Source organism: Sceloporus occidentalis, unplaced genomic scaffold (genome assembly GCF_023333645.1).
Source record: "Sceloporus occidentalis isolate IW3139 unplaced genomic scaffold, rSceOcc1.0.p SCAF_93, whole genome shotgun sequence".
Classification (NCBI taxonomy): domain Eukaryota; kingdom Metazoa; phylum Chordata; class Lepidosauria; order Squamata; family Phrynosomatidae; genus Sceloporus; species Sceloporus occidentalis.
This window is the reverse complement of record NW_028317073.1, coordinates 1,143,393-1,167,043: the sequence shown is the minus strand read 5'-3', so window position 1 is coordinate 1,167,043 and position 23,651 is coordinate 1,143,393. Positions and strand designations below refer to the sequence as shown.

The window sequence follows — 23,651 nt, the reverse complement described above, 5'->3', positions numbered from 1 at the left end:
ATACAATCAAATAAAAAGTTCATAAAACTTTACTGCAATATTTAAAAAAAAAAACTGTAAAAGTATGATCTCTGATAATGTTCAGAAGCTGACAGAGCGATCATTTCTTATTGCTTTTGTAAAAAGCATACCTGTTTTGGGTCCCAAAAGATAGAGATGGGTCTAGTTAGATCCTCTTTTCCATTCCTGGTAAAAATTATGTTGCTTTATACTACAGTCGTGGCCAAAAGTTTTGAGAATGACACAAATATTAACTTTCACAAAGTCAACTGCCTCTGTTTAGATTACGGCAATTTGCATATTATTACGATGGTACAGGTGAGGAAACCAGGATGCAGGGGAGTGCGTTCACTATGCAAGCAGAGGTCGGCACCGGGTATCAGGTATAGAAGAGTCAGGCAATCCGGGTTAGGAGCAGAGAGGTCAGCAAGGTCACAAGGCAAGCAGAGGTCGGCACCGGGTATCAGGTATAGAAGAGTCAGGCAATCCGGGTTAGGAGCAGAGAGGTCAGCAAGGTCACAAGACAAGCAAAGGTCGGCACCGGGTATCAGGCATAGAAGGGTCAGGCAATCCGGGTCAGGAGCAGAGAGGTCAACAAGGTCACAAGGCAAGCAGAGGTCGGTACCGGGTATCAGGCATAGAAGGGTCAGGCAATCCGGGTCAGGAGTAGAGAGGTCAACAAGGTCACAAGGCAAGCAGAGGTCGGCACCGGGTATCAGGTATAGAAGGTCTTGGCAATAGGTACACATACAGCTAAGTTGTAAGAACAACTGAGCACTGAACAGGTATCAGTGCTCAGCTTTTAAACCAACCGCCTTTCTAAGCTCCGCCCCCATCAGGGGTGCCGTCCAATGGACGTTTCGTCTCCTCCATTGGAGACTAGATTCAGAAGGGGGGCGTGGTGTATGATGCCGTGGGTGTCTATCATTGTGCGGCGGTTCTTTCATGTGAACCGCCGCGTATGAAGACACACCGTTGCGGCATCGGTCCTGGAGGGGTAAGTACCGGGTACCCGCTACTCGTGGGTACTCGGGTGAAGCACTTCTCACCGGAGCGGGACGCCACGAGCACCCGGGCGACGTGTCCCGGACGGGACCGTAACGTCGCGGGTACTCGGGCGACCCGCTCCGTATGAGATCCCGTCGTAACGGGTACTCGGGCGACGCGCTCCGAACGGGAGCGCGACGCTGCGAGCACCCTCTACCCGCACGCCGGCCGGGATCGTGACACATATACTCCAGAATGTTATGATGAGTGAGTGATCAGATGAATAGCAATGAATTGCAAAGTCCCTCTTTGCCATGAAAATTAACTTAATCCTAAAAAACCCATTTCCACTGCATTTCAGCCCAAAAGGACCAGCTCAAATCATGTCAGTGATTCCCTTGTTAACATAGATGAGAGTGTTGACGTGGACAAGGCTGGAAATCACGCTGTTATGCTGATTGAGTTAGAATAACAGACTGGAAGCTTTAAAAGGAGGGTGGTGCTTGACATCATTGTTCTTCCTCTGCTAACCATGGTCACCTGCAAGGAAACATGTGCTGTCATCATTGCTTTGCACAAAAAGGGCTTCACAGGCAAGGATATTGCTGCTAGTAAGATTGCACCTAAATCAATTATTGTGAAGAATGCGTTAGGGAGCCCAAGAAAGTCCAGCAAGCGCCAGGAGCGTCTCCTAAAGTTGATTCAGCTGTGGGATCAGGGCGCAACCAGGGCAGAGCTTGCTCGAGAATGGCAGCAGGCAGGTGTGAGTGCATCTGCACGCACAGTGAGGCGAAGACTTTTGGAGGATGGCCTGGTGTCAAAAAGCAGCTTCTCTCCAGGAAAAACATCAGGGACAGACTGATATTCTGCTAAAGGGAGAGGGATTGGACTGCTGAGGACTGGGGTAAAGTCATTCCCTCTGATGAATCCTCCTTCCAATTGTTTGGGGCATCCGGAAAAAAAAAGGTGAGAGCTACCATCAGTCCTGTGTCATGCCAACAATAAAGGATCCTGAGACCATTCATGTGTGGGTTGCTTCTCAGCCAGGGCAGTGGGCTCACTCACAATTTTGCCTAAGAACACAGCCATGAATAAAGAATGGTACCAACACATCCTTCAAGAGCAACTTCTCCCAACCATCCAAGAACAGTTTTGTAATGAACAATGTCTTTTCCAGCATGATTAAGCACCCTGCCATAAGGCAAAAGGGATAGCTAAGTGGCTCTGGGAGCAATAGTGAGAAGGGGCAGAGGGAGGGATAGTGAGAAGAGGCAGAGGGGGGGATAGTGAGAAGGGGCAGAGGGGGGGATAGTGAGAAGGGGCAGAGGGATGGGATAGTGAAAAGGGGCAGAGGGGAGATAGTGAGAATGGGCAGAGGGGGGGGTAGTGAGAAGGGGGCGCCAGAGGAGTAGTCCGCACAGGGCGCCAGAACACTTAAGGCCAGCTCTGCCTAGAAGTTAATTGACAGCATGCCACGGCGGATTGCAGAGGTCTTACAAAAGAGGGGTCAACACTGCAAATATTGTCTCTTTGCATAAACTTAACGTAATTGTCAATAAAAGCCTTTGACACATATGGAATGCTTGTAATTATACTTCAGTATACCATAGTAACATCTGACAAAAATATCTAAGAACACTTGTGTCATTCTCAAAACTTTTGTCCATGACTGTACATATCAGTGTGCAACTAGGGTGGGGAGTGCTTAGGGAAGCAGAATGCTTAGGCTTTAGCAGAGACTAGAAGAATACAGTTTTAAAATGAGGAAATGGGTTGAAGTAAGAAGACCAGTTTAGCAGGGTTGTGATGGGTCATTGCAGATACTGTAGACAAGTATGGCACTTGTGATTAAGGTGGGTTTTAGGACTGATTGAAAAAAGTAATGGGAAGTAGGTTGGTTATCCATAAGATATGGTGTTTCCTAATGTTGGAGTTGAGTGGAACGAGAAGAAGCATAGAGAGAAATATAAGAGGCAAGGAATATAATCATTTTTTAAACTAAGGCATTGGTAGATTAGTAGCAGCCAGTGCAGTATTTAATGTGAGATTTATATGTAACAGGAGCTATAACATACTTTTTATGAGCATGGAATGATGCATATGTGAAGCTTTTGCCTTCATATTCAGCAAAAAAGATGCTGTCTTCCATCTTAATATGGTAGACCTCATTGCCTGAACATCGACCATACATTTTTTGCCATTGTTCTGGAGACTGCTGTCCTTCCCTGTAATGGGATACAAAAACATACAGAGAGTGAGCATGATATAAAACCAATCAGTGGTATTTTTTTAATCAAAACTTTTTGCTGCCTCAGCACAGAAAAGGATATATCAATGTGTTTATTAGTTTTTCTCATTCCATCTGGGAGATAGAATATAATATTTTCAAAAGGCCACCAACTGCAAAAAATTGGTCTATCTGCATCTTGCTTCTTGTTAATTTTGAAATCCCTCAATTGGACTGCATAATATGTTAGCTCATATGTTACTCTCACTAGTGCAAAAGTTAGTTGATAGCACTAATGACATCTTCTGCTAATGCATTATGTAATTACTTAATGGTGTTTAATGTCATATCACTGTAAAACTGGTACCTTGCATTTGTTTGCCTTATAATATAATGCTGGATCTTTCTGGTCTGTGGTATACATAAAGACAAGTGACCCCCTGCCGACCCATTACTGTAATGCATACTTATACACAGACTAATATTCCACTCTGACACGCAAACATGCACTTACCATGCTTGATGTGCCACACTACTACCACAGGGTCACGTAGCAATGTATTACGTGACCCCTACTAAGTGCCACACATCACACCTGGTTTGGCCTAAGGCAATAGATTTACATCTGCTTGAAGGTGATAGGTAATTACTAGACTTGTGCATTCGTCTTCGGGCGAACATGAAAACGAGCACGAAGAGGCCGTTTTTTTGTTCGTTCCGAAGGAACGTAGAACAGAATACAGTGCCGGCAAACCGTAGGCGAAGACGAAGACTCACAATCACGAAGAATCGAAGATTCTTCGTGATCGTCTTCGTTTTTGCCGCGCAACCGCCAAAATTTCAAACAGGAGTGAGCTGATCCTCGTCTGTCCAATCAGCTCACTCTTGTGACGTAACGCTAAGGGTCTCGTCCAATGCCTGTGCTGCTGTTTTTTGAATTCTGAAGGCGCCTTTATAAGACCAGAGCTTGCCTGAGAGATCCATTCATTTTTCGCTGTGACTGCTTTGGCAACACTGCTGTGCTGCATCCGAGCGTTACAGAGAGAGATTGTTCTGTTCTGTGTGAGACTGGTAAGCCTTAGCCTGCCATTTCTCACTGTGTACTTCATCCTCACTTCAGTGCTACTTAATTAATATATTTAATAATAATAATTTGATTAATTTAATTTTTTTAAAATTAATTTGTCATCAACTTTAGTGTAAGTGCTGTTGAGTTGACAGTGCACCCAGTGCCTCAGTGGCACTGGGGTGCCCTTGCCCTGGGCTGGCACTAGTGCCTATTGCCTGTCCTGCTTAAATAAATTAAATAGAATTTATAAATTACAATTTAATAGAATCTATAATTTAATAGTTCATTATAATATTATATATATATATATATATATATATTTGTCAGTCATATATATATATATACTATAGTATACTAGTGTAGAGTGTACTGTAGACATTCATCTACTAGTGTCTAATTTAAAATCAGTAATATTAATTAATATAATTAATAATTGAATTCATTATAAAATTATATATATATTTGTCAGTTATAGTTAGTAATAGTATACTAGTGTAGAGTGTACTGTAGACATTCAGAACATCTACTAGTGTCTAATCTAAAATCAGTAATATCAATAATTCTCTAATTCTTTCTTATCTTAATAGTTAATTAAATTAGCTATAAATAAAAGTAATAATATTAATTAATTACTACTAGCGTATAGTTCAGCTAATCTTATTAGTACTGGTGCTGCAGCTCTATAGTTTGTGCTTTGTTTTAGCAACAGTAAGAGACCAAGTCAATTTTTCTTAATTAATCTTTCATTTTATTTCATTTGTTTTGCTCACCTCAGTCCATCAGTGAAGTGAACTTGTTGGGCTAGTGAGTGCAGCCGCATAAGTGCTGTGGTTTTTTTTGATCAGCAAGCAGTGACGTTAACTGTTTTGCAAAGATTTTCTCATTTATTTTACATTTTATTTCAATTTTATTAAAAGTACCCTTAGTGTTTTGCTCACCTCAGTCCATCAGTGAAGTGAACTTGTTGGGCTAGTGAGTGCAGCAAGCAGTGAAGATAACTGTTTTGCTGTGACATTTTATTTTATTTCTAATTCTTTTCAAGAAAAATTGACTGTGACGAGCTGTACTAAGCAAAGCTTCAAGCTACTAGCTGTAGTACTAAAATAATTCTAATCTTCTTTAATCTTAATCTATAATATATTATAAATAATAATATTCTAATTCATAATCTATAATATAAGTAATTCTAATTCTAAATTCTAATTCATAATCTATATTCTTCTATCTATAATACATAATATATAAGTAAATTAGTTCTAATCTATTAATATTATATAACTTAATATTAATTAATAAATCATATACTGAATCCGATTTAACCTCACTTTAGCTTAGTGGGTTTGAGAGCGTCTGCCTAGAGGTAGACTTATAGTAAGGAAATATAGCTTTAGGCTAGCATAGTGGTAGGCTAAGCTCTTAGGCCCGTGTAAATTCAAATTAAAAATAAAATACTGCTAGTTATTAAATAGTTAATCTTGAGTTAATAATTTCAATAACTTTAGGATTTTGGCAGATTGCACACAGCACAGTGCAGTAGTGCATAGTTTTACTTTTTAAGCAGTAGCACTGAAGAGAACTTCCTCTAATTTTTTTGTCTTTAATTCGTTTTTCCTTTTTTTTATTTTTATTTTTTTATTTTATTTTTTATAGTTTTTTAAACACTACACTACACTACACTACACTACACTACACACACAACACAAAATTTGAAATGGATCCTCCTTTTGGGACTAAGGAGGGACAAGCTCCATCTACCACCACCACCAGCACCACCACCAGCACCACCACCAGCTCTAAGATGCAGCCTTTGCGTCAGTCTAGTCGGCCAAGTAGGCCAAGCTCTCGCTTATCATTTGGGGAAGCATTGCTTGAAGGATCATCAAGTAAAGGAAAGGCACCAAAAGCAGGCAGTAGTAGTGCGGCTAGGCCCACAAGCTCTATGGTTTTTTACGGAAAGCCTAAAGCACCAGAAGCACGTTCAAAGTTAAAGGGTAGCACAAGTAGTACCAGCCCAGTGACTAAAAAGAAGTGCCTTTTGCCCCAAGCAGCATCTTCCCCATCCACCAGCAGCATGCAAGGTACCAAGCAGAGCCAAATTAGCAGCAAGACTCAGAGGGGTCCCAAACCAAAGCGATCTCATTCCTTTGTAGGGAAAACCACCACCACCACCACCCCCGCCTCTACCACCACTAGTGCTGCGCCTACTGTTCCCACTGGTACCGCCACGCCATGTCCTCCTAGTACCTCTAGCAAGCCACCAAGTCCTTACAAAATTTTTGTAAAGACAGTTAGAGAGAGGGCTACACATAGTGGAACTCCACCTAGCGAGGTAGCAGAGGAGCCTGAGACTGAGAGGCCAAGTGCAGAGTCTATTCTTCCTGCTCGCACTACTACTAGTCACGAGTCTCACGACGATATCAGTCTTAGCTCCAGCCTAGCAGGAATTCCATTCGATCTGGCTAATGAAGAGCTAGACTATGAGCCAGAGGAAGTAGAGGAGATGAGTGGTCAGGAATCAGATTCCTCAGGGAGCAGTGTCCAAATGACTAGTGCACAATTTTCCCCTGAGCCTCCACCTTCTCCGCTACGATCATCACCATCACCACCACCAGCAGCAGCAGCAAAACCTAGCAAATCTAAAGCAATTAGCAGTCCCACTATGGCCAGTACTGTTACCACCAGTCCCACCACCACTAGTTCTGCCTCTGTTCATCCACCCCGAGCAGTAAGAGCAGCACCCAAGGCACACTCCAAGGCTATGCGCGCCCCAATTTGGGAGCACTTTGAAAATGTTGAAGAAGGGCGCTATGGAAAGTGCAAACATTGTGGGAAGCTAATAAGCAGAGGGAAAGTGTCTGGCCATTTTACCAGTGCTAGCATGAAGCATCACCTCAGCACTCAACACAACGCTGTGCTATTGGGGAAAGATGCAGAGGTAAAACTTAGTGCAGGCAGCATAGCTGGTGGCCGTGGAAAAACCCCAACAGCTTCTTCTTCTGAGCCAATAGCAGCAGCAGCAGCAGCAGCAGCAACTAGTGCTGGCAGCCAGAGACCAAGGCAGGTTGGAGCACTGCATGCCCAGCCCACCCTGGAAGAATTTGGGGCATTCCACTCCAAGAGAACGATGCCCAAACAGCAGGCCAATAAAGTAACGCGACTTATTGGTCAGTTCATTGCTGTTGGAGGGGCATCCTTCTCCATGATTGAAGGGGAGCCTTTCCAACAATTGATGGCGGCTGTGGCTCCACAATACACAGTTCCGTCACGTTCCACTTTCAGCAGGAACATTGTCCCCTCGCTGTATCGGTCCTGTGTTGCAGCAGTGAAAGAGGAGCTTTCCAAGGCTGCTGGTCAGTGTGTTCATTTCACTACAGATTTGTGGAGTGCACCTAGCGCCCAGCATGCCTTTCTTTCTTTGACAGCACACTGGTGGCAGCCCGGTGTGTCTAAGGAAGTTGCTGCAGCAGGCTACCGATCATTCCTTCTCCATGCAGAAGTGATGGATGAAAAGCACACTTCCCAAAATATTCTGCATGCGATTAGGAAAATGTTTAGCCTTTGGGTGGGAGCAGAGGCGGGCACCAATGTTGAAGTTGGTTTTGTGGTAACTGACGGAGGTGCCAATATGGTGAAAGCGCTGTGAGATGGTCATATTGTTGGTGTGCGCTGTGCAGCCCACATCATCCATCTTGTAGTGAAGGCAGCAATGTCAGAAGGAACTAATGTGGCAGCAGTAGTTCTGTCCCGCTGCAGAAAGATCGCTGGGCACTTTCACCATAGTGTTAAGGCTAGCCAACTTTTGAGGGAAGAGCAAGAGAGGTCAGGTCTTCCCGTACACTGCCTACGTCAGGATGTCAGTACACGGTGGAACTCCACGTTAGACATGCTAGAGAGGATTTTGGAGCAGCAGAGGGCAATCCATAATCTTGCCTCAGAGCACAATATTGGGATTACCTCTCCATTGAATAGGGAGGATTGGACAGTGATCGCCCAGCTAGTGGCAGTCCTTAAACCATTCAGGGATGCCACAGAAAATTTAAGCTCAAACACTGCCAGTCTGGCCCAGGTAATCCCAGTGTTCTCCCATCTAGGCAGCAAGATGGATGTGTTCCTTGGAAACCGTGAGGCTGTTCAAGGTGGCACTCTACATCCTGACGTAGCAGCCATAGTCAGGAAGCTGAAGGATCTGCTAAAAGTACACCTTCGCAAGCGAATGGAAGAGAGTCCCGAAATGATGCTAGCGTGCCTTTGTGATCCAAGAATTAAGGGAAAGCTAGCTTTGAAATTCAATGTTCTCAGTAGCTACCGGGAGCAATTGGTCAACAAGGTGCGTGACTGGCAGCGTAAAATGGGAATGCTGTCCGAGGAGGGTGAGGTGCAGGAGGAGGAAGAGATGATGTGGTCTGCTACCCCTAGCAGCAGCATCAGCAGCAGTGCCACAAGCAGCACAACACAGCTGAGTGGAGCAGCTGCGTTTTGGGAAGAGGCACTTGGCAGTATAGTTGGACCATCTGACAGAGCTAGCAGCAGAAAGGAGAGTAGTGCTGCTGAAATGGTCAAACTTTACCTCTGTGAAGTTCCTTCTGCTCCTAATGTTGATCCTCTTAGCTACTGGGATGAAAAGAAGAGTGTGTGGCCTGCACTCTCATGGGTTGCGCAGCAGCTTCTATCATGTCCGCCAACCACTGTTCAAAGTGAGCGCGTGTTTTCTATGACTGGAAACATACTGAGTCCACAGCGCTCACGCATGGCACCTCATCTGATGGAGCAGATTGCCTTTCTTAAATTCAATCTGCCCAAATTGGGTTACCCAGCTCTTAGCTTGGAAAGTTAAATTTTTTCTCTCTAATGTTTAAGGTAGTTTCTCCCCCTGGTTGCACTTGCTGCGGTGTGGCAATGCCTGCTACCTCCGCTGGTGTAGCCAATTTACGCTAGGGCCTAGTGTCTGAGCTCTGTAAGTCCGCTCCCAAACGCCTAGGACTGACAGTCTTTGGATGCTTTGCCCTGGGGTGAAACAGGTGAGTGGGTCGTCAATTGCCCACTCATTCACCTTTTTCCGTTTCCAACGCTGCTGCTGGTGGTGGTGCCAGTATCTTTTGCCAGTTCGCTTCCTGGCTGAAATCATGCCTCAGATGTCCCTAATGGAAAGGGTAGTTTCTCCCCCCTGGTTGCACTTGCTGCGGTGTGGCAACGCCTGCTACCTCCGCCGGTGTAGCTAGCTTATGCTAGGGCCTTGTGTCTGAGTTCTGTAGGTCTGCTCCCAAACGCCAAGGACTGACAGTGCTTGGATGCTTTGCCCTGGGGTGAAACAGGTGAGCGGGTCGTCAATTGCCCACTCATTCGCCTTTCCCAATTCTGCTGCTGCTGGTGGTGGTGCCAGTGTCTCTCTTCAATGCCAGTTCGCTTCCTGGCTAGTGTCATGCCTCGAATGTCCCTGATGGTAAGGGTAGTTTCTCCCCCCTGGTTGCACTTGCTGCGGTGTGGCAACGCCTGCTACCTCCGCCGGTGTAGCCAGCTTACGCTAGGGCCTTGTGTCTGAGTTCTGTAGGTCTGCTCCCAAACGCCAAGGACTGACAGTGCTTGGATGCTTTGCCCTGGGGTGAAACAGGTGAGCGGGTCGTCAATTGCCCACTCATTCGCCTTTCCCAATTCTGCTGCTGCTGCTGCTGGTGGTGGTGCCAGTGTCTCTCTTCAATGCCAGTTCGCTTCCTGGCTAGTGTCATGCCTCGAATGTCCCTGATGGTAAGGGTAGTTTCTCCCCCCTGGTTGCACTTGTTGCGGTGTGGCAACGCCTGCTACCTCCGCCGGTGTAGCCAGCTTACGCTAGGGCCTTGTGTCTGAGTTCTGGAAGTCCGCTCCCAAACGCCAAGGACTGACAGTTTTTGGATGCTTTGCCCTGGGGTGAAACAGGTGAGCGGGTCGTCAATTGCCCACTCATTCGCCTTTTCCAATGCTGCTGCTGCTGCTGCTGGTGGTGGTGCCAGTGTCTCTTCTCTGCCAGTTCGCTTCCTGGCTAGTGTCATGCCTCAAATGTCCCTTATGGTAAGGGCAGTTTCTCCCCCCTGGTTGCACTTGCTGCGGTGTGGCAACGCCTGCTACCTCCGCCAATGTAGCCAGTTTACGCTAGGGCCTTGTGTCTGAGCTCTGGAAGTCCGCTCCCAAACGCCAAGGACTGACAGTGTTTGGATGCTTTGCTCTGGGGTGAAACAGGTGAGTGGGTCGCCAATTGCCCACTCATTCGCCTTTCCCAATTCTGCTGCTGCTGCTGCTGGTGGTGGTGCCAGTGTCTCTTCGATGCCAGTTCGCTTCCTGGCTAGTGTCATGAATCAAATGTCCCTAATGGTAAGGGCAGTTTCTCCCCCCTGGCTGCCTCTGTCTGCGGTGTGGCAACGCCTGCTACCTCCGCCGGAGTGGCCAGCTTACGCTAGGGCCTTGTGTCTGAGCTCTGGAAGTCTGCTGCCAAACGTCTAAGACTGACAGTGTTTGGGTGCTTTGCCCTGGGGTGAAACAGGTGAGCGGGTCGCCAATTGCCCTCTCATTCGCCTTTCCAATTTTTCAATGCTGCTGGTGGTGGTGGTGGTGGTGGTGCCAGCATCTCTTCTCTGCCAGTTCGCTTCCTGGCTAGAGTCATGCCCAAAATGTCCCTAGTGGTAAGGGCAGTTTCTCCTCTCTGGCTGCGTCTGTTTGCGGTGTGGCAACGCCTGCTACCTCCGCCGGAGTGGCCAGCTTACGCTAGGGCCTTGTGTCTGAGCTCTGGAAGTCTGCTGCCAAACGTCTAAGACTGACAGTGTTTGGGTGCTTTGCCCTGGGGTGAAACAGGTGAGTGGGTCGCCAATTGCCCACTCATTCGCCTTTCCCAATTCTGCTGCTGCTGCTGGTGGTGGTGCCAGTGTCTCTTCGATGCCAGTTCGCTTCCTGGCTAGTGTCATGAATCAAATGTCCCTAATGGTAAGGGCAGTTTCTCCCCCCTGGCTGCCTCTGTCTGCGGTGTGGCAACGCCTGCTACCTCCGCCGGAGTGGCCAGCTTACGCTAGGGCCTTGTGTCTGAGCTCTGGAAGTCTGCTGCCAAACGTCTAAGACTGACAGTGTTTGGGTGCTTTGCCCTGGGGTGAAACAGGTGAGTGGGTCGCCAATTGCCCACTCATTCGCCTTTCCCAATTCTGCTGCTGCTGCTGGTGGTGGTGCCAGTGTCTCTTCGATGCCAGTTCGCTTCCTGGCTAGTGTCATGAATCAAATGTCCCTAATGGTAAGGGCAGTTTCTCCCCCCTGGCTGCCTCTGTCTGCGGTGTGGCAACGCCTGCTACCTCCGCCGGAGTGGCCAGCTTACGCTAGGGCCTTGTGTCTGAGCTCTGGAAGTCTGCTGCCAAACGTCTAAGACTGACAGTGTTTGGGTGCTTTGCCCTGGGGTGAAACAGGTGAGTGGGTCGCCAATTGCCCACTCATTCGCCTTTCCCATTTTTCAATGCTGCTGCTGGTGGTGGTGGTGGTGCCAGCATCTCTTCTCTGCCAGTTCGCTTCCTGGCTAGAGTCATGCCCAAAATGTCCCTAATTGTAAGGGCAGTTTCTCCCCCCTGGCTGCCTCTGTCTGCGGTGTGGCAACGCCTGCTACCTCCGCCGGAGTGGCCAGCTTACGCTAGGGCCTTGTGTCTGAGCTCTGGAAGTCTGCTGCCAAACGTCTAAGACTGACAGTGTTTGGGTGCTTTGCCCTGGGGTGAAACAGGTGAGTGGGTCGCCAATTGCCCACTCATTCGCCTTTTCAATGCTGCTGCTGGTGGTGGTGCCAGCATCTCTTCTCTGCCAGTTCGCTTCCTGGCTAGAGTCATGCCCAAAATGTCCCTAATGGTAAGGGCAGTTTCTCCCCCCTGGCTGCCTCTGTTTGCGGTGTGGCAACGCCTGCTACCTCCGCCGGAGTGGCCAGCTTACGCTAGGGCCTTGTGTCTGAGCTCTGGAAGTCTGCTGCCAAACGTCTAAGACTGACAGTGTTTGGGTGCTTTGCCCTGGGGTGAAACAGGTGAGCGGGTCGCCAATTGCCCTCTCATTCGCCTTTCCCATTTCCTTTTCCATTTCATTATTTTCCTTCTGATACACAACCAACCAAACATAACACACACAATAACACATATAACACACAGTGACATCACACATAACACACATACACACACACTTACAATGCACAAAACACAAGGACCTTTTCCTTGTTATTTGCCCTGGCCTTCACTCACTAATAGCATTACATTAACACTATAACTCACACTTCACCCTATAACATTTTTCCATCCACATACCTGCCAACAGACCCAACTTTTTCAGGGACAGTCCTGCTTTTTTCCAGTCCTGTCCCATCTAATTTAGCTAAACTAGGTATGCAAAATGCAAATACACATAGGTAGTTATAGCTCGGTAGGTAACGCTACTATAAACATTTAATAAATATAATCAAGTACTAAATAATAAATCTAACTTTAAAATACATTTAAATAAACCCCTATTTTTTTTTAAAAAAAAACATTAAAATTAAATTATTATTATTTAGACATAATCCATCTTTAACCAAACCAGTGCACTGCTACTAATCTTAAACATAACCGTACATTAACCCTAAGCTATTTTTTAGTTCTTGTCCAACATTTTTCCATCAGCATACCTGCCAACACACCCAAGATTTTGGTGGACAGTCCTGCTATTTTCCAGTCCTGTCCAATAAGTAAGTTGGGTTGTTGCAAAGTATGCCATTGTAAATAGGTAGCAAATGTTAGGCATGTAAAGTGGTCCAAAATCAATTTAAAAATGTAAAATATTCCCTATTCTTTTATTAAACATCTATGGACAGTACACCTCGGTATGTGTGTGCAACTCTATTGGTCGTTTCGGCAGGGGGCTCGCCTGCCATCAACGAATGAAGTGCATTCTGCAGTTCTGCAATTCACTCGTTGATGCCAGACCAGCCCCCTGCCGAAACGACCAATAGAGCTGCACACACGTACCTTCACGGCAGCTGCTGCTGCTGTGATGTGTTATTAACCCCGTATTAACCCCTGCTAGGCAACCAGGAGGAAAACGAAGATTAAACGAGCACGAAGAATGTCCGCGAATATTCGCCCGAAGAGAAGACAGGAACGGGCGAATATTCGCGGAATACGAAGATTTTTTTTTCCCCGAAGACGAGCACGAAGACGAACACGAAGAGCCCCCTGGTGCCCAAGTCTAGTAATTACCCCTGCCCCTCATTGCCTGGGCTAGCTCACCACTTATACAATACTAGATAACGGAATACTGATTTTGCCCCTGTATTGTAATAATACATTGAAGCCTTTTTGGAGGATCTAAAGAGTAGCTGTACTAGTTTTTCAGCTCATATTAATTTCATAGGCAACCACACCACCAAGTGGCTAAATGCACAGCACAGCAGCATTATAAACTTGTAGTTCAATAGTTTGTCACATACTAGAGGAAAATACCTTATTGCAAAGGCACTAGGCAGGGGAGTACCTAGAGTATTTGGCACCCTGGGGGATCCTACAAATGGCATCACCCCATTGGCACCTTGCGGCCCCCTCCAGATAACTCACATACGCACTGGCACACAGACCTACACACTCTCTCTCTCACATTTGCAGAGACTTACAAACTTATGTCAACACACACACACATGCTCACTAACGCACACTTACACAATTAACACATACTGCCTCTCACACATACTTACACTTACACACTCATGCTCACACATACTTACACATTCATGCTCACACACACTCGCACACCCATACTCACAAATACTTACACATCAATGCTTATGCATTCTTACACATATGCATCCATGCTCACACACCACAACTGCTTACACACACATGGTCCAACACATACATGCTTATACGCACTTACACATGCACATATTAATGCTCACACATACATATCCATGCTCACAAATAATTACACACGCAGGCAACCATGCTGACACATATACCATTACATAACCTTGCTCACACACATACAGTCATACCCACGCACATTTGTACATACACATTCATTCTCACACATACTTACAGACATAAATGCACACTCTTTCCCTCATTCACTCCCTTACCTCAACTGCAGCTTTCCACCCCTGCTGTTTGTTTTTATATGCAGGGTCACACAACCTTGTGTTAAGTAACACAGATACCTTCCTGCCTCACGGGTCTGGTCCAAAATAGTTTACAAGGTCTGGTCCAGCTGGACCGGGCTGGTCAAGGTCAGACCTGTGTGCCAGTGTTGCACCCTTCTAATGAGTAGCACTCGAGACTGACTGCCCCCCCTCTAAGTACACTACTGGGCAATAGGCTCATAACAAAAGATGGTCCTATTTTACTTTATACTTTTCAAAATAACGTCAGTAGTTTCTTCACATCAAACATAATTTTCAATGAAAAATAGTTACCATTTTTAAGATTTTCTGTGTGCTTATGAATTATTTAAATGCTATTGTACCCATCTTTTCATATGTTTTAAACCCAAGACTTCACATGCCTGAGTGGACAGGCAGGGGTTAACAAGTTTAAGGATACAGAGATGAGAGTTTCAGTCAATGAATGAAGTCATGCATATAGCTTATTAACCAAATCAAAACGCATGCATAATAACTAGCTAAAAGAAGATTGAAGCAGATGTTTACTGTATGTCCCTTTACGAACTGGGAGACCGTGAAAGCTATGCACGGCAGAGTTTAGCGCCAAAGCACCAAAATTGATCTGTGGCAGAGTCTACATTTGCTGGTAGAGGCTTACTTTTATATATAAAAGTAGGCCTCTACTTTTATATATATGAAACAATGAATGGAAGTCTATGTATTCAAGCCTACGTGATCATGCTCATTAACTTTTGTTTCCAAAAAAATTATGGTTAATTAAGCATAATTCTTATACTGTACTCCCTATCCTGTCAAGTTTGGCAAAAGCTAACATTCTTGTATCTATAAAGTAATTCAATTGCTTTATGATTTATGGTGATTCTTTGATATTTTTGATATTTACTGAACTTATGAAATTATTTATTGGATTGTTATTTCTTATTTGGTTTATATACATAATGGATTATTTATAGTGATTAGTTTTTATATGAAATCATTAATGAATGGCATTTCTAAGTGATATATGCTTTTTAAACTATAATTGTTATTTATTATTATAATAGACCTTTGAAGAAATACATTGTCTAATTAAGATTTTTTGGTTGTGTTGTTGAAGCCCAGGAAGCAGTGCCTCTGAGAATACGGAGAATTCCATTTTATGAGCCTTTTCATTGTTCCATATTTGTTTGAAATGGAGCCTCATTACACTATTGTTCTTCATTTCTTTTTTCATGTGGGTGTAACTCACTTTTGTGAGTAGTACACTACACATTTTTTTACATTTACCCAGAAGCTACGTCGGAAGAACAGACGACTAAATAATTGGAAAGAGAACTTTGCACTTTATTATTAACGTGCACGTTATATTTATGTTGAAGCTTTTTACATTTAAACATTCTATTGTGGATGAAATTTGATCTTATTTTGATATTCACCATCTAAAGGTTGGGCATACCTGTATACCCATAGACTGATCCATTCCTTGATTAATTAAATTCATTTACATATTTATTCACAATTGGAATCATGTTGGTCTGAATAATTGATGGAACTTAATGTTTCTATTTTTTCCAATTTATTTTATTATTTATTAATTGAAGCCTTGTCACTTCAAGTGCTGGACTTTTTTTAAAGTTTGGTACAATTTTAAGTCCTCTTGCAGCTTACACAGGAGCCCCATCGAAAACACTTTTTCTATTTAGGCCAAACTGTTACATAGTTTACTTGGGATTTACTTTTGTAATATATTTTTATGTTGTATCACAGTTTTTTCCGACAGAAAGCAATAAAACACAGTAAAATATTGCTGTAGCCAGAGAGTCAAAAAAAGAAAATATATTGAGATTGTTAAAAAGCTGTGTGTTTTTCCCAATGGCTAGCTTTAACATGGTTTTCCCTCCAAAGGCTCTTGATCTTATTAAATAAGGAGTAGTGGTGGAACATTTAACACTTCAGGCAAAGATTTCCTAAAGCCAAACTAAAGATCAAAATGGAGAATATAATATAGCCTGGGTTCTAAAGTTTTTATATAAAAACACACTGCCACCTTCCTAATCCTTTGAACAGCGTGGAGCCAGATGAAATGTGCTTCCGCTTAACAACCCTTTTGACCAATAAAGTATTCTTTTTCTTTATGATGTGACCTAGAGAAAACCAAAAAGGAATATAGATGCTGCAGAGATAACATTTTAGTTGAGGATATTGCATTTAAGTTTGTAGCACCTTTTAAAACCAGGCTGATTATCTAAAGAGTAGTTCTTCGGGGAAAAATATGATTGCATCGCAACCTAAATGAGCAGCGTTTCACTTGTTCCACATGAACTGACCCTTGTTACATTCTCAGCGGCTGTCTCCAGACTTCAGTCAGGCAACTCTTTGAAACATCTGCTCATGTAGGGAAATTACTGAAGGGCAATGAAGAACTAGAATAAGACATTAAGTAGCAAATTAAATACCTGCTTAACTGCTTAAAGTCCCTCCGGAATCCTCATTATGTTCACTATTTTTTGTAGGTAAAAAATTCATAAGTGCATGAAGTCAACAGCTATGTTGCTAATGCTATTTTGATTTAAATCATATTTATCCCCTTAACGAAAAAGCCCGTATTTATCCCCGTAACAACAAAAAATTTAGTTTTTAGCACAACAGATCCATAGCTGTATCCATACTCATTTTGGACATAGATACAGATACCAATTGGGGACTATTGCAGTACTTCCACGATATACACAACCACCATACTGTATCTCTTCTCATGAAAATGCACAGAATCATCTAATATAAACAGAAACCTATACTATGCTAATGTATAAGTAATAAAACTGTTCCCAATATCTGTAGCATATACGTCAATTATCACAGATCTTGCTGAGTGGCCAGTACTAATACCTTAGTAAAACCACAGATTAATATCAAGATGCCCACTGAAATCTCACTTGAGATGTTTTCTGGATTTTTTTAATTATGAAGAATGGGCAGTGCTTAAATAAAAAACACAAATGTATATTACGTAAATCTAAGCTAAACGTGAATAAAATAGCAGATGATGTTGCAGAAGGTGCCAAAAATGTGCAAACTTTCATCAATATATAATTTTTGCAACTAAGTTCTCCAGAATGGAGATCTCTGAATGAAAAAACAATTAGGCCAATGAAGTGCTCCTCTCATATAGATATTTGTTAAGTGTGTGTACTAATAAAAAAGCTACATTTCCACGTCCACAACAAGGGTATAAGGGTATAAGGGTAGGCAAATCCATTCTAAATACTTTAGTAGCTCAAACACTGTTTTATCTATTGCTTCTATCATGTTTGTAACTGATAATTCGAAACAGAAAACTCCTCGACCACTTACACATAATATGATGCTTCCACTTTGTGCGACCACTTGGCACCTCGACCATCAACCATACTTTAGAAATCAAACAGGATTTGGATCCGCAAGTTGGCAAGTACTATTGTTTGAGTTTTTAACATATATTTATAAAATTACATAGTGTATTAATAGTCTTACAAATGGACATAGCTAAAATCAAGTATAAGCCAAAATACATACTAACGTACCCAAACCCATAACCCTCAACAACCCATATGCTGCCTCATGAGACACCAACAAAAGGTTGCATTCTAAACTAGGAAACATCTTAAATGCAACTGCCATGATTTATTTTTCCAAAAACAACTTTAAACAGAATATATGTATTTAAACATTAACTTACTGTCCTCTTGAGGTATGAACTAGTAAGGTGATGAGTGTAGATGTAGCCGGGCATATGCAGTTCAAAGCAAGCATTGCATATTTAAATTCCTCTTCACATACAACGTGATCTGTATACAAAATAATATTAACAGAATGAATATGTGACAAACATTGTCAAATTGGAGATGTTATTGAATCATTCAATTGTGAATTTATTTTTTGTCAGATGCAGAATTTACCAATAATTCCTACTTGTAACATGTTCAATTGTCAAGGAGGCATGTTACCCACTAGATAACATCTATCTTAATTCACCACTAAACTTTAACATAGAAACATAGAAAGCAACAGCAGATAAGAACCATTCGGCCCATCTAGTCTGCCCAACTAAATTAACTTTAGTGCACTCATTATTTAGTGGTTGAAGTTCAGAAAAGTCTCACTAAATTTCCCTCCATGTTAATTCTACTGTAAGTTAGAGGATTTCAGGATACACTCAGCTCCTATCGCCTAGAATGGGAGCTTTACTTAGCGTGTACAAGAAGCATATTTAAGTATGCTTCCTGCTTTCACTAGAGTACCTGGAGAAGGAGTTAAATGAGGTACCATCCGTTCTCTATAAATCTCTACTGCATCTATTTGGATAGACATATCTTTGACACCGAATCCAGCTCAATGTGTCAAAGTAAAGTAAAAATAGAATGTTCTCTTTTCCAGACCATTTCTCAAATAATATAAGTTTATGTGTATTACCTATACATATCAGTATAAGTGTTATCTTTCATATTCTTTTGATTGACTTTCTCCTTGATGTTGTTCTATAATCTACTTTAAATCTTAGTGAAACTCTCCCGCCGCCTTTTTCAATCACTGAGTCATTTTAACCTTTTCAATATAATCTGAAATGAGAAATATACCACTGAAAGTTGAATAGGTACTAATGGGTTTATTTGCATATAGAACATACTCTGTTCTATAAACCATCGTTTTTAATCTGTCTACTCAACCATTAGTTCTTGATATTCACTGGACCCATTTGTCTTTGGTTAATCATATGTTACAGTAATTTATTGAGAACTACTAAGCTATACACAGTGCTTGCATGAATATTTTTGTGTGCATTTAATTCAATGTCTAGAGAAAATTGATTTGCAGCTATGTGTTTTCCCATTAAGTATATATATATATATATATATATATATATATATATATAATGTGCCTGCTTTTTAAATCAAATATAAGTAGCTAAATTGGCTTCCAACGAGTTTTATAATATTTGTTTACACTTTTTCATTAGACTAAGTAAACTTTTAGAGAGAATATTTTCAAAGATGATTTCTTTCTTCAACCCATACATAGGAACTTAATCACTGAAATGGTGATTTAAAAGTCAAATTAGACTAATATAAAATGTACTGAGCTATTACTGGAATTTAACATGACATACATATTCTGTATCAGATATTTGTCTCCATTTTTATAATCTCAACTCTCAAAATTTGTTATGCTTGTCATGCTCTACTTGAATTAAAACAAAATGTTAGCGCTACTTGAACAAAACTTTCTTGTGGATCACAAAAATAAATACCGTCCTTTGTAACATGCCTTTTTACTACAAAATGCATTCTGTAATTAATATATTTTTTGCATGATATTCTCTGGAAGACATAAAATTCCATTATCATATAGAAATGTATTTTATAGTTGTAAAAACTGCTTGGTCCTAATTAAAACTTTTAGAATTAGTTTTGTGTCATACATTGAATTATATGATTCCCTAATTGAATTTGAATGGTGTAGTATTTTTAAAATAAAAATATTGCTGAATTTGTGATCTTAATAGATTTTCAGAAACCTCTGATTTAGTTTTTGCTTGTTATTAGAAATAGATATGGTTTCTTCTTTTAATCAAAATGTATTTTTATAGCTGCCAATATTCTTATTGTGAACAATGTTGATGAATGACATAGGTTTAAAACTAACAATATCTATGTAATGGTGTACACATTTTAGTGCTTGAATGTACCGTCTTTTAACAATTACTCTATTTTTCAGCCACCGAACAATTATTCATGGCCAAAGTGGCTTATTACAAAACTCTTACTCAAACACAAAATCTGGGTAATGTAATAGGCACTATTTTACTCACTCACCTCTTTCTAAAGAATCAATAATACAGGATTCAAAAGTTCTATATACATGGTTCTTTTGTTCACGTAATTGATTTTGGGTTCACTGATTTACAATACAGGTTAGCAATGATGTTGAAAAAATGTACGCAAAACTTATCTGAGATATAAGCCGTGCACGAATAAAAGTCATAGTATTCCAGGGATCTAGAGAAGAAAACTCGTTTGATTACTTGACTGATATAAAAGTTTGAACACATATTCTGCCATCAAGAAAGGTTATGGGAATAAAAGTGTAAAAGCAGGGAACCTAATATTACGTTTCCCATTGGTTAAGTAATCCTACTACTATTAGCCTTAGACACAAGAGTGGCTGTTCTTTAGGATCAGTTCAGAAATCAAATTGCTGTCCATTCCTCTTTTTATATTGCCATTAGTTTAACATTGTTTGGACATCAACATGGAGACAAAATTGCTTGCCTTTAAAACAGTGTCGTGATTTTTTTCCTGTGTATGCAAACTGGTCATTGGTTTTGTTGCTCTGGAATATTTGTTTTTCTGGTTTTGATTTATTCTTTTGTTTGGCTTCTGATTGACTATAAATGTATTGATGCAAATGGTCCTGGCTTATTAGTACTGGACTTGTTTGGATTTGTACAAATTTATAGAATTTTGGCAAATTCTGCAATTCGTACAAAGCCACAAAGACAAGGCCAAACCCCACACACACAGGTGGAAAATGAAGCAAAAAAAAGTATGCAATATGACAATACATTACCTGCAAATTTGACATGGAATTTGTTTTCAGGCTTCAGTATCTGAACATACAGAGGGCAATTAGGAGCAAAGTCCTTTACTGCCCATGCTCTTAATATTGTTTGATGATCCTATGAAACAAACACAATTAGAAGCAATGACCCCAGAATAACTATTATACATCACAAACTGCTCATTAACATTTCACATATTACAATGATAAGTGATATACATACAATAATTTACATTTAAACAATATTCTCGTCCAAGCTTGAAGCCATGCTGAGATAACAACTAAAACAAATAAGCAAGAGGGATGTTGTTCTAGGAATAATATTTTGGATATAATTGTGTGGTATGATGATTTCATTATGTTAAATTATTCTTTAAGTTAATAATATTTTATACACAATATACAATATAATACAATGCCATATCCAGGGGGGAAGTAATGACTCTCCTTACATATGAATTCTTAGACATAATAAATATATCATACATGCTTTTCTTAAAAATATAACTAAACTGTTATACAGTTGGCTTTTTTCCTGCACATATTTCCATACTGTTGGACAATTCTGAAACTAGTGCTTTGAAGTGAGAAAAAATCCTCAAGAACATAATACTGTAGATTTTTTTTCACTCAATGATAGAATTCCTCAAGATAATAATTTTTGGGGGGATGATGTGGCCCACAATACTGGCCACAGAAACCTTCAGGTTTTTTTCTATGGTAAACACTCAAAGATCAATACAGTATATCCTTTATAGCTTCTCTACAGTATGCCCTTAGGAGCTGCCCAAACTTCTGCATTTTCCTTGACATAAGATTTATTTTTCATGGTCCTTTATTTGGGTACTTGTCAACTGCCAGACTTCTTAGAGGTCAATGGTCAATGCCCAAGGCCAGTTTAGACTTCAGGCTAATAGGGATAAGGGTTATTATTAAGGTGAATACATTTTGTGTTTGTTTCAACAGTTTGTTATAATGTTTGCTAAATATAAGAAGTTGTACATGTCTTTTTGCATTGTGATTTTTATAACTGCAGACCATTTTTCCATACATAATCTCTCCAGATCCTTTAAATTTTAAGGTCAACACAAGTCAGGGAACTGGGATAGCCATGGTGTTACCTTGATTTTATGGCCAGTAAACTATTTTTGTGTTGATTTTGATGCATGTTGTGGATCATTGTCAGGTTTTTTATGGGGTTCAAGTCAAGGGACTGGGATGGCCATGATAGGACATTGATTTTATGGTCAGTAAACCATTTAAGTGTTGATTTTGATGAATGTTCTGGGTCACTGTCCTGCTGGAAGATCCAACCATGGCCCATTTTTAGCTCTCTGGCAGAGACAGTTAGGTGTTAATGTAATATCTGTTGATATTTGATATAGTTCATGATATGTCATGTATTCTACCAAAATTATCCAGGTCCTCTTGCAGAAAAACACCCTCAAACCATTAAAGAACCATCGCCATATTTAATCCTAGACATGAGTTACTTTTCTGTATAGCTACCGCTCTGTGTGCACCAAACCCACCTCTGGTGTTAATTGACAAAAAGATCTTTTTGGTTCTCCAACTGGGGAGGGGGCATCAGCAAAAGTGATGCCATTTTGGTGTAAGTTGACCTTAGCAAAAATGGCAGCGCTTTCAGTGACATCCTCACTGCTGGTTGAAGCTAAGCGCCACGTTATGTCCGCAGAGATGCAGATGAAGATAAAAGAGAATAAATACAAGAGAGATGATAAAAGAGAGAAGACGAAGAACAAGAAGAAGCAGAAGTGACCAGCAGAAAAGGTATGTAAACATTTAGAGGGCTTGAGAGAGTAAATGTGCATGAGAGAGTGAGCGAGAGTGAATACAAAAACTATTAGTATAATGTTGTACCAGCTCCTGGACAGCTAAATTCAGAACAAGATAAAGAAAGAACCATAATGACTAAACGGAGATGAAAATTTAGAAAGGAAATCCTGATATATGTTGACATCATGCTTTTACATAGCTTGTTAACTAGGAAACCTATCACAATATGTATGTCTACATGCATGGTACAAGACATAAGATAAGTTGTACTTACAGCTGCTGTTCTGTCTACTTCACATCTGCTGCTCAGTATAAAACAGGCCTCAGCATCATCCATCCTATAATATAAAATGTATTCTTACTTTGTTGCATGGCATACTTTATGCAAAGACTTATTTTCTTCAATGTCTTTTCCAAATCCATTCTCAAAAATGCAACACTGATTTTTAGGACTGTTCTAGATATTTAAACCAATACTTATTTTTTATAGTTTCGTGAATGGTAATATAACAAATAGGTTGTGTACACATGTTAAACAAAGGTGAGTTTGTAAAACCGTTAAAGGACAATTTGTGGTAATAACTGAGTCGTGATATAAAACATAATCACCATTTTTTGTGTTTTTGTTGACATGCTTTCCTAACACAATGAAAAAGCTTGTAAAGGTAAGTGAAAGCATTGTTTGACTGCCACAGCATTCAGATGGACTATCATGCTTTCGGACTCTCAGCTACTTAAGTTAATATATTGTATTTGTTTTTTGGACAAAACTGAAAATAACTTGAATGGCTCTCAAGTGTCTAACGAGTTATGCATGGATGATTCATATGCTCCAGGTAGATTAACCATGCATGAAAAATTGCACA

General features: G+C 41.2%; 1 protein-coding gene across 3 annotated transcripts in view; it reads right to left on the bottom strand.

Annotated features, from left to right (window-relative positions):
• LOC149284420 (potassium channel subfamily T member 2-like) overlaps positions 1 to 23,651 on the bottom strand; it is a 182,700-nt gene that overhangs the window by 24,501 nt on the left and 134,548 nt on the right. For 2 of the 3 annotated variants that reach the window (XM_089496717.1, XM_089496718.1), the window contains exons 12-15: positions 23,060 to 23,123; positions 20,998 to 21,106; positions 18,110 to 18,218; positions 3,063 to 3,212 (exon numbers count right to left, since the gene is read on the bottom strand). In XM_089496717.1, the coding sequence (XP_089352843.1) occupies positions 3,063 to 3,212; positions 18,110 to 18,218; positions 20,998 to 21,106; positions 23,060 to 23,123 (432 nt within the window). The remainder of the gene's footprint in view (positions 1 to 3,062; positions 3,213 to 18,109; positions 18,219 to 20,997; positions 21,107 to 23,059; positions 23,124 to 23,651) is intronic. The other variant, XM_089496719.1, reaches the window with a different exon arrangement.